This window comes from Elephas maximus, chromosome 5 (assembly GCF_024166365.1).
Source record: "Elephas maximus indicus isolate mEleMax1 chromosome 5, mEleMax1 primary haplotype, whole genome shotgun sequence".
In the NCBI taxonomy this organism is placed as follows: Eukaryota; Metazoa; Chordata; class Mammalia; order Proboscidea; family Elephantidae; genus Elephas; species Elephas maximus.
The window spans coordinates 80,084,059-80,097,528 of record NC_064823.1 but is presented as its reverse complement, the minus strand read 5'-3'; the positions used below and the strand labels follow the sequence as shown (position 1 = coordinate 80,097,528).

At 39.3% G+C, this 13,470-nt stretch overlaps 1 protein-coding gene across 2 annotated transcripts in view; it reads left to right on the top strand.

Moving 5' to 3' along the window:
- The window catches only part of SEPTIN11 (septin 11), a 131,624-nt gene that overhangs the window by 78,192 nt on the left and 39,962 nt on the right, over window positions 1–13,470 (top strand). For both annotated transcript variants that reach the window (XM_049885970.1, XM_049885969.1), the window contains exon 4: window positions 12,172–12,358. In XM_049885970.1, the coding sequence (XP_049741927.1) occupies window positions 12,172–12,358 (187 nt within the window). The remainder of the gene's footprint in view (window positions 1–12,171; window positions 12,359–13,470) is intronic.

Sequence of the window (13,470 nt, the reverse complement as noted above, 5' to 3'; positions counted from 1 at the left end):
CATAATTACCTTGCGTCTTTGGTATTCTTCATTCTCCTTTGCTCCAGGTGGGTTGAGACTAATTGATGCATCTTAGATGGCCGCTTGCTAGCGTTTAAGACCCAAGACACCATTCTTCAAAGTGGGATGCAGAATGTTTTCTTAATAGATTTTATTATGGCAATTGACTTAGATGTCCCCTGAAACCATGGTCCCCAAACTCCTGCCCCTGCTACACTGGCCTTCGAAGCATTCAGTTTATTCAGAAAACTTCTTTGCTTTTGGTTTAGTCCAGTTGTACTGACCTCTTCTGGTATTGTGTGTTGTCTTTACCCTCACCTAAAGTAGTTCTTATCTACTATCTAGTGAATACCCCTCTCCCTCCCTACGTCCCTCCCTCCCCACTCTCGTAACTGTCAAAGAATATATTCTTCTCTGTTTAAACTATTTTTCGAGTTCTTATAATAGTGGTCTTATACAATATTTGTGCTTTTACAACTAATTTCACTCAGCATAATGCCTTCCAGATTCCTCCATGTTATGAAATGTTTCACAGATTTGTCACTGTTCTTTATTGATGTGTAGTATTCCATTGTGTGGCTATACCATAATTTATTTATCCATTTATCCATTGATGGGCACCTTGGTTGCATCTGTCTTTTTGCTATTGTAAACACTGCTGCAGTATACATGGGTGCGTAGATATCTGTTCGTGTAAAGGCTCTTATTTCTCTAGGATATACTCCAAGGAGTGGGATTGCTGGATTGTATGGTAGTTCTATTTCTAGCTTTTTAAGGAAGCACCAAATCGATTTCCAAAGTGTTGTACCATTTTACATTCCCACCAGCAGTGTTTCAGTGTTCCAGTCTCTCCACAACCTCTCCAACATTTATTATTTTGTGTTTTTTGGATTAATGCCAGCCTCGTTGGAGTGAGATGGAATCTCATTGTAGTTTTGATTTGCATGTCTCTAATGGCTAATGATCATGAGCATTTCCTCATGTATCTGTTAACTACTTGAATGTCTTCTTTAGTGAAGTGCCTGCTCATATCTCTTGCCCATTTTTTAATTGGGTTATTTGTCTTTTTTTAGTTGAGTTTTTGTGGTATCATGTAGATTTTAGGTATCAGGCACTGATCGGAAATGTCATAGCTAAAAACATTTTCCCAGTCTGTAGGTAATCTTTTTACTCTTTTGGTGAAGTCTTTGGATGAGCTTAGGTGTTTGATTTTTAGGAGCTCCCAGTTATCTAGTTTTTCTTCTACACTCTTTATACTGTTTTGTATACTGTTTATGCCATGTATTAGGGCTCCTAACATTGTCCCTATTTTTTCTTCCATGATCTTTATCGTTTTAGATTTTATATTTAGGTCTTTGATCCATTTTGAGTTAGTTTTTGTGCATGGAGTGAGGTATGGGTCTTGTTTCATTTTTTTTTTTTTTTTGCAGATGGATATCCAGTTATGCCCGCACCATTTGTTAAAAAGACTGTCTTTTCCCCATTTTTCTGTTTTGGGGCCTTTGTCAAATATCAACTGCTCCTATGTGGATGGATTTATGTCTGGATTCTCAATTCGGTCCCATTGGTCTATGTATCTGTTGTTGTAACAGTACCAGGCTGTTTTGACTACTGTGGTGGTATAATGTGTTCTAAAATCAGGTAGAGTGAGGTCTCCCACTTTATTCTTCTTTTTCAGTAATGCTTTACTTGTCCAGGACCTCATTCCCTTCCATCTGAAGTTGGTGATTTGTTTCTCCATCTCATTAAAAGATGTCATTGGAATTTGGATCAGAATTGCATTGTGTCTATAGATGGCTTTTGGTAGAATAGACATTTTTACAATGTTATGTCTTCCTATCTGCGAGCAAAGTATGTTCTTCCACTTATGTAAGTCTCTTTTGGTTTCTTGCAGAAGTGTACTGTAGTTTTCTTTGTATAAGTCTTTTACATCTCTGGTAAGATTTATTGCTAAGTATTTTACCTTCTTGGGGGCTACTGTAAATGGCATTGATTTGGTGATTTCCTCTTCAATGTTCTTTTTGTTGGTGTAGAGGAATCCAACTGATTTTTGTGTGTTTATCCTGTATCCCAATACTCTGCTGAACTCTTCTAGTAGTTTCATTAGTTTTCTGGAGGATTCCTTAGGGTTTCCTGTGTATAAGATCATGTCATCTGCAAATAGAGATACTTTTACTTCTTTATTGCCAGTCTGGATGCCCTTTATTTCTTTATCTAGCCTAATTGCTCTGGCTAGGACTTCCAGCAGAATGTTGAATAAGAGTGGTGACAAAGGGCATCCTTGTCTGGTTCCCGATCTCAGTGGGAATGTTTTCAGGCTCTCTCCATTTAGGGTGATGTTGGCTGTTGGCTTTGTATAAATGCCCTTTATTATGTTGAGGAATTTTCCTTCTATTTCTATGTTGCTGAGAGTTTTTATCATGAATGAGTGTTGAACTTTGTCAAATGCCTTTTCTGCATCAGTTGATGAAATCGTGTGATTCTTGTCTTTTGTTTTATTTATGTGGTGGATTACATTAATTGTTTTTCTTTCTTTTTTTTTTTTTAATGTTGAACCATCCCTGCATACCTGGTATGAATCCCACTTGGTCATGGTGAATTATTTTTTTGATATGTTGTTGAATTCTATTGGCTAGAATTTTGTTGAAGATTTTTGCATCTACATTCATGAGGAATATAGGTCTATAATTTTCTTTTCTTGTGGTGTCTTTACCTGGTTTTGGTATCAGGGATATGGTGGCTTCATAGAATGAGTTTGATAGTATTCCATCCTTTTCTATGCTCTGAAATACCTTTAGTAGTAGTGGTGTTAACTCTTCTCTGAAAGTTTGCTAGAACTCTGCAGTGAAGCCTTCCAGACCAGGGTTTTTTTTTTTTGTTGGAAGTTTTTTCATTACCTTTTCAATCTCTTCTTTTGTTATGGGTCTATTTAGTTGTTCTACCTGTGTTTGTATTCGTTTAGGTAGGTAGTGTGTTTCTAGGAATTCATCCATTTCTTCTAGGTTTTCAAATTTGTTTGAGTACAGTTTTTCATAGTACTCTGATACGATTCTTTTAATGTCAGTTAGGTCTGTTTTAATATCACCACTTTCGTTTGTTATTCTGGTTATTTGCTTCCTCTCCTGTTTTTCTTTTGTCATTTTGGCCAGTAAAAAAAAAAAAAATTTTTTTTTTTGCCCAGTAGTTTATCAATTTTGGTGATTTTTTTTCAAAAAAACCAGCTTTTGGTCTTGTTAATACTTTCAATTGTTTTTCTGTTTTCTATTTCATTTAGTTCAGCTCCAATTTTTATTATTCGTTTTCTTCTGGTGCCTGTGGGTTTCTTTTGTTGCTCTCTTTCTATTGTTCAAGTTGTAGGGATAATTCTTTGATTTTGGCCCTTTCTTCTTTTTGGATGTGTGCATTTATTGATATAAATTGCCCTGTGATATGTCCCAAAGGTTCTGATAGGAAGTGTTTTCATTCCCATTGGATTGTATGAATTTCTTTATTCCATTCTTAATGTTTTCTATAATCCAGTCTTTTTTGAGCAGGGTATTGTTCAGTTTCCAAGTGTTTGATTTCTTTTCCCTTCCTGTTATTGATTTCCACTTTTATGACCTTATGGTCAGAGAAGATGGTTTGTAATATTTCAGTGTTTTGGATTCTGCTAAGGCTTGCTTTATGACCTAATATGTGGTCTGTTCTAGAGAATGTTCCATGTGCACTAGAAAAGAAAGTATAGTTGGTTGTTGTTGGGTAGAGTGTTCTGTATAAGTCTATGAGGTCAAGTTGGTTGATTGTGGCATTTTCATCTTCTGTTCCTTTATTGAGCTTCTTTCTGGATGTCCTGTCCTTCACCGAAAGTGGCATGTGGAGGTCTCCTGCTATTATTGTGGAGCTGTCTATCTCACTTTTCAGTGCTGATAGAGTTTGTTTTATGTATCTTGCAGCCCTGTCATTGGGTGCATAAATATTTAATATGGTTGTATCTTCTTGGTGTATTGTCCCTTTAATCATTATATAGTGTCCTTCTTTATCTTCTATGATGGATTTAACTTTAAAGTCTATTTTGTCAGAAATTAATATTGCCACTCCTGCTCTTTTTTGATTGTCATTTGCTTGATACATTTTTTTCCATCCTTTGAGTTTTCGGTTGTTTTTGTGTCTAAGGCGTGTCTCTTGTAGGCAGCGTATAGATGGATCTTGTTTTCTAATCCATTCTGCCAGTCTCTGTCTCTTTAATGGTGCATTTCATCCATTTACATTCAGGGTAATTATGGAAAGGTATGAATTTAGTGCTATCATTTTGATGTCTTTTTGTTGTGTGTTGACAGTTTGTTTTTCCCACTTGATTTTATGTGCCAAGTAGATTTTCTTTATATATTCTCCTTTCCTCATATTTGTTGTTGTTGATTTTGTTTCTGCTGGGTCTATATTTTTCCCTTGTATTTTATTTTGATGAGTAGGATAGTTTGTCTCCTTTGTGGTTACCTTATTATTTACCCCTATTTTTCTAAATTTAAAACTGACTTTTGCTTATTTGTATCACCGTTATCCTCCTCTCCATATGAAAGGTGTATGATTACATTTCTTAGTCCCTCTTTATTATTTTAATGTTGTCTTCTCTTATATAATAACATCACTGTTACCCTGTTTTGCGCTTTTTTTTTTTAAATAATCTTGCTTTGTTTTTTTTGGATTTCCCTGTCTTGGATGACTTCTGGTTGCTCTGCCCAGTGTTCTAGTCTTGGGTTGATACCTGATATTATTGATTTTCTAACCAAAACTCCCTTTAGTATTCTTATAGTTTTGGTTTGGTTTTTACGAATTCCCTAAACTTGTGTTTGTCTGGAAATGTCTTAATTTCACCTTCATATTTAAGAGTTTGCTGGATATATGATTCTTGGCAGGCAGTTTTTTTCCCTCAATTTTTTAAATATGTCATCCCATTGCCTTCTTGCCTGCATGGTTTCTGCCGAGCGGTCTGAGCTTATTCTTATTGGCTCTCCTTTGTAGGTGACTTTTCGTTTATCCCTCACTGCTCTTATAATTCTCTCTTTATCTTTGGTTTTGGCAAGTTTGATCATAATATGTCTTGGTGACTTTCTTTTAACATCTACGTTATGTGGAGTTCGATGAGCATCTTGGATAGATATCTTCTCATCTTTCACAATATCAGGGAAGTTTTCTGCCAACAAATCTTCAACAATTTTCTTTGTATGTTCTGGTACTCCAGTCACTCGTAGGTTATTTCTCTTGATAGAGTCCCACATGATTCTTAAGATTTCTTCATTTTTTTTTAATTCCTTTATCTGATTTTTCTTCAAATATATTAGTGCCAAATGATTTATCCTCGAGTTCAGAAATTCTAGCTTCTCCTTGCTCAATTCTGCTCCTCTGACTTTCTATTGAGTTGTCTACTTCTGTAATTTTATTGTTAATCTTCTGAATTTCTGATTGCTGTCTATGGATTTTTCCAGCTTATTAAACTTTTCATTATGTTCCTGAATAATCTTTCTGATTTCTTCAGTTGCTTTATCTGTGTGTTCCTTGGCTTGTTCTGCGTATTGCCTCATTTCCTTCCTGATGTCTTGAAGGGTTCTGTATATTAAACTTTTGTATTCTGCATCTGGTAATTCCAGGAATGCACTTTCATCTAGAAGATCTCTGGATTCTTTGTTTTGAGAGCCTGTTGAGGTAATCATGGTCTGCTTCTTTATGTGACTTGATATTGACTCTTGTCTCTGAGCCATCTATAAGCTGTTAGTTTTTGCTTGCTTACTGTGTCGTAGCTGCTTGGTTTTGGTATACCCCTGTGGGTTGCTCAAGTGAGCTAACTTGATTATTTTTGCCTTTGGCGCTCTGGTGTCCTGTCCCCAGCTGGCTAGAGCTGTTATCAGGTATATCAGTGTAGGAGTCCATTCAATTTTCTTGTATGAATTCAACTCAGGTTTCCAGGTAGCTGTTCATCAAGTGTGTGGTACAGGCTCTGTCCTACAGTCTTAGAGGGGCAGGGGTGATTGGCGTATATACTGGTATCTGATTGCAGCAGGGGATCACGCTGTGAACAAGGCAGGGGCCTGAGAACCAGCCCTTAAGTGTCTCTGAGGAAAACGCATCTCTGTTCCCTAGAGCGTGCTGGTGGGTGGGTTCTGGAGAGGGACCCTGGGCACCCAAAATTTTGGGTTGTAAGGACTGGGAGGCGCCAGTTATCTTTGGATTCCTGTCGCGGGTGGCTGGATGACCTGAGTGTAGCTACCAGTTCTTAGGTCCCTGATGCAGGTAGGTGAGGACTGTGTTTAATAGGCAAAGCAATATCAAACATCAAACACCCACCTCTCCACCACACAGCTGAAATGGTTGGAGTTTGCCAACAAGGGCCTATTCTCCCAAAATAGGCCCACGTAGGTCCATGCAGAAGGGAAAGGTGGTCAAGGTCTACGGATGTTTTATGCCTGGACAGGAGCCGCTTCTGTCCTGAGCTCCCCGGGTTAATGGAGGTAGCAAATTATCTTTTCCCCCCTGTTGCAAAGTTTTTCCTTGCCCAAGGCCGGAAGGATGGCTCTAGGTGCTCACCAGGGTCTATCTCAGGCCCAGGGATTCAGCCACTGAAGTCGGCTTGTGGGTGGGGGGGTAATAGGCGTGGTAAAATATATGCAAGTACTTGGCTTTTGCCGAGAGAGCTGTTCTCCTGAGGTTCCAGAGGTGTGAGTAGACTGTGTTGCTGGCTGCTTCTCCTTGAGGAAACTGTGGCCGAACGCTAGTACCAGCCCACCACTGCCATCACTCCGGGAATGGTGCCTGAGGGCTCTCCGCGATTCAGGTCCGGTAACTCCTCTCCACTTCTGAACGGCTCCTTCCTCCCCCTGCCCCTCAGTTCATTGTCTAAGCTTGCCTTTGGTGCTCAGCACTCCCAGCTTGTCAGAAATATACTCGTTTCACTTGTTTTTTCAGGTCTTTGTTGTAAAGAGGGCTTGCCAGAAGCGTTTGTCTATTCCACCATCTTGGTTCCACGTCTGCTTGATATATTTTTTTCCATCCTTTTAGTTTTAGTTTGCTTGTGTCTCTAAGTCTAAGGTGTGTCTCTTGTAGGCAGCATTTAGACGAACTGTGGTTTTTAATCTATTCTGCCACTCTCATATAGTTTTCCTGGATGTAATCTTGATAGAAGCAGATTGCCAGGCCTTTTCTTCCACAGTGCTGCTGGGTGGTGTTGCCGGATGGATACCCCAGGTTCTGCTCAGCACAACTGGTCTCAGCCAATAAACAACAGGCCAAGGTAAGAGTAGAAAGGTGTCTTTACTTCATTGTGCAAGGAAAGAAACTGGGCTTCTGCCACCAAGACTGCTCAGCAGGGACAAAGGGGCAGGTTAATTTTAAGGCATTTATAATTAGGAAGTTCATTCAAGTTACATCAGCAACATTCTTAATCATACTGTGCAGGTGCAATAGGGCTTGCATATAACTTCATGCATTGCATGTTCAGAAAATGGCAGTTAAACTCCACCCAGAAGTGGGGAAGTTACTACGTATGAGGTACTTAACTAACTAAAAGGTTATCCTCAATGTCAACATGGCACCTAAACCAGTTTCCACCTATTTCCTCTAGTTTTGGGCAGCAGTTAAGGAGAGGAAAACCAGGATTTTAATGTAAAGCTACGGGGTGTGCCAAGCAAGCTGCTTGAAGCAGTGGAATTTTCTGCAGCCTGGGGACCTCTGTCTTTGTGGAGTCGAACCACCAAATTTTTGATTTGCAGCCAATTGCAAACCTAGAGAACTGATCATATATAAAATGGCGAGTCAGTCCCCAAATATTGGCATTGGCTATTTTTCAAGAATGATTAGTGGGTAGGTTGGGTGGATAGATAATATTGTATGAAATATTTTCTCTCCTAATTTTAACTTTTCCCTTGAGTATTTCCCATCAGTTTTAGGGTCAACCTCTTGTCATTTTGTTGCTGTTTTTTTTCACTCATATGAAAAAAAAAAAAAAAGATGAGTGGCTGGGTAAAAGGAGCATCCTCATGCCTTAAAAGGAAAATATGTGAAAGTTTAAGGGCTGGCTTTGATTTGTTCCCTCCCCCCTTTCTCTGCATGATATCAGTACAATTCAGAGAATTTTAAATTGGACAAACTGAATACCTTTCTACAGGAATGGAAGCTAGCAAAGGCAAAGTTAGGATTAAGCTTTCTTATCTTTACGACTGTGAATGTAGATAAAAAAGAAGTGGAAAGGAGTTACAGAAAGGGGCAGAGAATTTGTTTAAAAAGACTGTTGAAGAGGAATACAAAACCTGTTGGCTGGCTTGTTACTCATCAGCATAGTTCAATCTTTGATATAGGGTAGAGTGATTTTTATAAATGGTTCTCCAGGAACACATCTATTTGTTTATAATGGTATAGAAGATAAAATAGTTGGGATTTTGTGCTTGGTTGTGTGTGGGAGGTAAGAGAGAAGGAGGCCTCCAGGTTGAATCCCAGATTTCTGACTTCGCCAGTATGGTAGATGAAGGTGCCATTCATCATGCAAAGGAATACAGGGGAAGTATGGGTTTGGAAGGAAACCCTGGTGGCGTAGTGGTTAAGTGCTACAGCTGCTAACCAGAAGGCCAGAAGTTCGAATCCTCCAGGCGCTCCTTGGAAACTCTATGGGGTGGTTCTACTCTGTCCTATAGGGTCGCTATGATTTGGAATCGACTCGACGGCACTGGGTTTGGTTTTTATTTTTGGATGGGTTTGGGAGCAAGATGAGTTCAATTTTGGACTCTTAAGTTTAGTTACAGAAGCAAGTAGAAATACCAAGCAAGTAGAAATACCTAGCAAGTAGTTGGATGATGGGTCTGAAGCTCAGATGAAAGATCTCGGCTGGAGGTAGAGATGTATGAATTGTCATCAGATAGATGGTAATTGAAACATGGGAATAAGTGCAATTTTGCAGGGAGCCCACATAGAGTAAAATGGAGGGAGATTGAAAACTTGGCCAAGAACACCCTACAAGGGTCAGACAGGAGAAAACCTGAGATACAGGAGAACCAAAGAGTTCTTTGGATGTATTGAATTCAGGGCAGAATTCCTTGCTGGAAAAGGAGATGTGTTATATCTGTCCTGACGTGGAGAGGATCAGTCAAAACCAGAGACAAGGAGGGAAAGTAATAGAAATTAGTAGTTTTAAAAAGAAACTGTTTCATCAACATAGTTAAATCTTTGATATAGAGAATAGTGATTTTTGTAAATCGTTCTATGGGAATACATATAAATTCCAGGAAACAGACTTAGAGCCAGTGCCTGTGAACTCTTTTTTTTTTGTTTGTTTTTCATGTGGGGCCAAGAGGGTGTTTGGGGTTCTTTTTCCTACAAAGGCACGTCCACCTTTATCTTGCAAACACCTGTCACGGTGTCAGGGGACTGAAGGATCAGCCCGCGTACTGGAAGGGCATGGGTGGACCTCATGGGAGTGACCTGGTCCACTGCCCTACAGGGCATGAGCTCAGTAACAGAAGAGCACGGAACTGGTGGGTGTAAAGCTCCTTTTTTTTGTAAGTCTTTTTCAAAAGTCAGGCTTGCTTTTCTTCTGTTTATAATATTTGTTGTTTGTTATGCTATTATTATGTGCCAGTCCTTTATATGTATTAACTCATGTATTTAACACAGTAGCTTTCTGATTAGGTACTATTTTTGTCCCTGTTTTACCTGTAAGGAAATTGAGAAACAGAGAGGTTTAGTAACTTGCCCAAGGTCATTCAGCTAGTAAGTTATGGAGCTGGGTTTTGGTCCTAGGAAGTCTGTCTTGAATTCATGCTTCTAACCATCATCCTATAGAACTGTACCATAATTATTATAATTATATAACACATGACTATATTTTCAAATTGGAAAATTTAAAATCTTACCACTCACCCTTTGTATTGGGATTTTGCTTGTTATGATATAGAACTTTATTACTGCAAAGGAATTTTATTTTTCTTTTGAACCTCCAGGGGTTTTATATGCTTAAATTCAACTAATGGATTGTAATAAATTACGAAAGAAAAATATCATGAAGAAGCTTTTTTTCTGACTGCTTTCAGTTTGGGTCTTTTTTTTTTTTTTCCTTCTCTGTCTTAGATGTCTGCTGTTATAAAGGATTTATAACTCCCTTTCGAGGATTTTGATTTAATTTATGGTTCTTAGATTTGGATGTTGAATGGTTTTTATTTTTCTTCCAAAGCTTAAATCATTCCTCAGCAAGGTAGTAAATTTGGGGAGAAAAATTAACCCCTGTATTCCCAATAGACCAAGCTGTTGCTGCTGAAACTAACTTCTCCTGAGTATCCTCTTGGAATCCTGAAAGCGTTAATGGGCTTTGACAAGTTTTTTTTTTTTTTAATTGTACTTTAAGTGAAAGTTTACAAATCAAGTCAGTCTCTCACACAAAAACCCATATACGCGTTGCTACACACTCCCAATTACTCTCCCCCTAATGAGACAGCCTGCTCTCTCCCTCCACTCTCTCTTTTCGTGTCCATTTCACCAGCTTCTAACCCCCTCCACCCTCTCATCTCCCCTCCAGGGAGGAGATGCCAACATAGTCTCAAGTGTCCACCTGATCCAAGAAGCTCACTCCTCACCAGCATCCCTCTCCAACCCATTGTCCAGTCCAATCCATGTCTGAAGAGTTGGCTTCGGGGATGGTTCCTGTCCTGTACCAACAGATGGTCTGGGGGCCATGATGACCAGGGCCCTTCTAGTCTCAGTCAGAACATTGTCTGGTCTTATGATAATTGGGGGTCTGCATCCCACTGCTCTCCTGCTCCCTCAGGGGTTCTCTGTTGTGTTCCTTGTCAGGGCAGTCATCGGTTGTAGCTGGGCACCATCTAGTTCTTCTGGTCTCAGGATGATGTAGTCTCTGGTTCGTGTGGCCCTTTCTGTCTCTTGGGCTCGTAATTACCTTGCGTCCTTGGTGTTCTTCATTCTCCTTTGGTCCAGGTGGGTTGAGACCAATTGATGCATCTTAGGTGGCTGCTTGCTAGCATTTAAGACTCCAGACACCACTCTTCAAAGTGTGATGCAGAATGTTTTCTTAATAGATTTTATTATGCCAATTGACTTAGATGTCCCCTGAAACCATGGTCTTCAGACTCCTGCCCCTGCTATGCTGGCCTTCAAAGCATTCAGTTTATTCAGGAAATTTCTTTGCTTTTGGTTTAGTCCAGTTGTGCTGACCTCCCCTGTATTGTGTGCTGTCTTTCCCTTCACCTAAAGTAGTTCTTATCTACCATCTAATTAGTGAATGCCCCTCTCCCACCCTCCCTCCCTCCCTCCCCCAGTTGTAACTGTTTTGACAATGACCTAATTTATTACTTACTCCCTGGATAACATATGGCTTGTTGAGTATATATTCCCAATATGCTATTAATGATTGTGTTTATGGTCAGTTAATAGAATCATCCATCATTACTCAAAACAGATTTGAATTAAGGTTTGATGAGAAGACAGGGTTATAACATTTATCTTTAAATCATAAAATTTTAGAGTTGAAGGAATCCTCAAGATCATAACAACCCAGACACCTCATTTTATAGATGAGTTATGGAATGTGTACAGAGTTTTATGGGAGCATAGAAAACCCCTCATCTCTCTAATTGGGGATGGGGACAAGGACTGCAGGGACAAGCTCCTGGTTGGAGGTGATGCCTTATTCCTGAAATAGTAGGCCAGTTTCATTTTGTGTACCAATGGCAGTCAGTTGGTAGAGGCTGTCAAAATCACTTTATTGAGAAGGACTTTGAGGCTGTTTTACCCAGGAGGAAAGAATGCCTGATTGGATGCCCATGGGGGAAGTGGCAGCATGTAATATATATAATTTCTGTTTTAAAGGATGAATGTTAGCCAGGAGAATAATAGGAAGAAAGATGATGTTCCAGGTAGAGGGGCCAGCATGAGCCAAGGTGTAGAGGTAAATATGAGCTTGGTGTGTGGGGGCTGCTTTAGTGGTGTGCATTGCTGAGCAACGGAGGTATTCAGGACCCAGATAATGGAAGGCCTTGGATGCCAAGGTAAGGAACTTGGACTTCATCTTTTATGGAAAAGGGAGCCATAGAAGACGTTTATTAGTGGAGGCCCATACTACACTGAACATTGAAAGAGGTTTGAGACTACAAACATGCTGATTCAAAAATACATTTTCAAAAATATTCTTGTGCATTCTAGCTATAAGCCAATAGTGGAATATATTGATGCCCAATTTGAAGCCTACCTGCAAGAGGAATTGAAGATCAAACGTTCTCTCTTCAATTATCACGACACAAGGATCCACGCATGCCTCTACTTCATTGCCCCAACTGGACATTCGCTGAAGTCCCTGGACCTGGTCACCATGAAAAAGCTGGACAGCAAGGTACTTGGTGCTGGCCTGATTATCATCCACCCACTTTTTAGATTACCTTCTTCTAAAGGCTAAAATTTATTCTCTGTTTCCTGTGTAGTTTTTTCTGGTTTTCAGAAATCATAGGGTTTAGCAATGTGAAAAAAAATGCTTGAAAACTTCTGAATGTTAGGCAGAAATAAAGCAAACAAAACTATGTGACTTGTTACAGACACAGTATTTTTAGTTCTTAAACCAGCACCAATTTTATCTTCCTCTGATAAAGTTTGTGGAATTATATACAGGAGACACCTAAATGGTTGCAGGAAGGGTTAATTTTAGAGAGATTGAAATATAAATTCAAGGTTTTTCTTCTTTGTAGTTGTTTGCTTGTTCTTAACTTTCTCAAAACCTCTCTTTTAAAGATTTTTAAAGCTTTGGCTTTAATTCAAAGTTTAGAATGAAAAAAAGTGTTATTATTTTTCCTACATGGTAAGGACAGCCCAGCTTCTTGAATTTTAAAACTGAACAGCACACATTTGTTCAAAAGAAGTAAATGTTAGTTTCAGTTTGACCCCTGAGCTTTTCCCGTTTATAACCTCTCTGTTTCACAACATTTGAAGGAAGGTACTGATAAATTTGATAAAATTTGGTTCCCTACTTTACAATTCATTTGATTTTCCTTTTTGAAATAAATGGAAGATAATACGTTCTAAAATTAAAAAAAAAAAAAGAAGCAAATGGTAACAGGAACAGCCACAAAACTAAGCTAGAGTATTTTCACTTAGATTCCTGTTGCAGTTTAATGAAAAGGAACTTACTGTCTTTAAAAGGCTTTGTTTGGTGTTAAATTTTGTCCAGAGGAACAGAATAGTGAGAGGATGCTCCGAAGGTCAGCCTGTCCCAGAGACGTCTGTCTGAACCGGCCACAAAGGGGCCTAGAGTGGCTGAGGCAGAGCCAGGCTCCTTGAGCTTCCACCAAGCACAGAAGCACTGGTTTACAGAAGCATATTCTAATGGCCTGAGAGGATCAATGCAGCTAGAGTACTCTTGGGAGAATAAGTGAAAACCCTTTTTCTCCGCTTTTGACTCAGCTGCAGTTCAGACCCGGCAGCTGCGCTGTTAGCCATCAGTAGGGGGGCAGT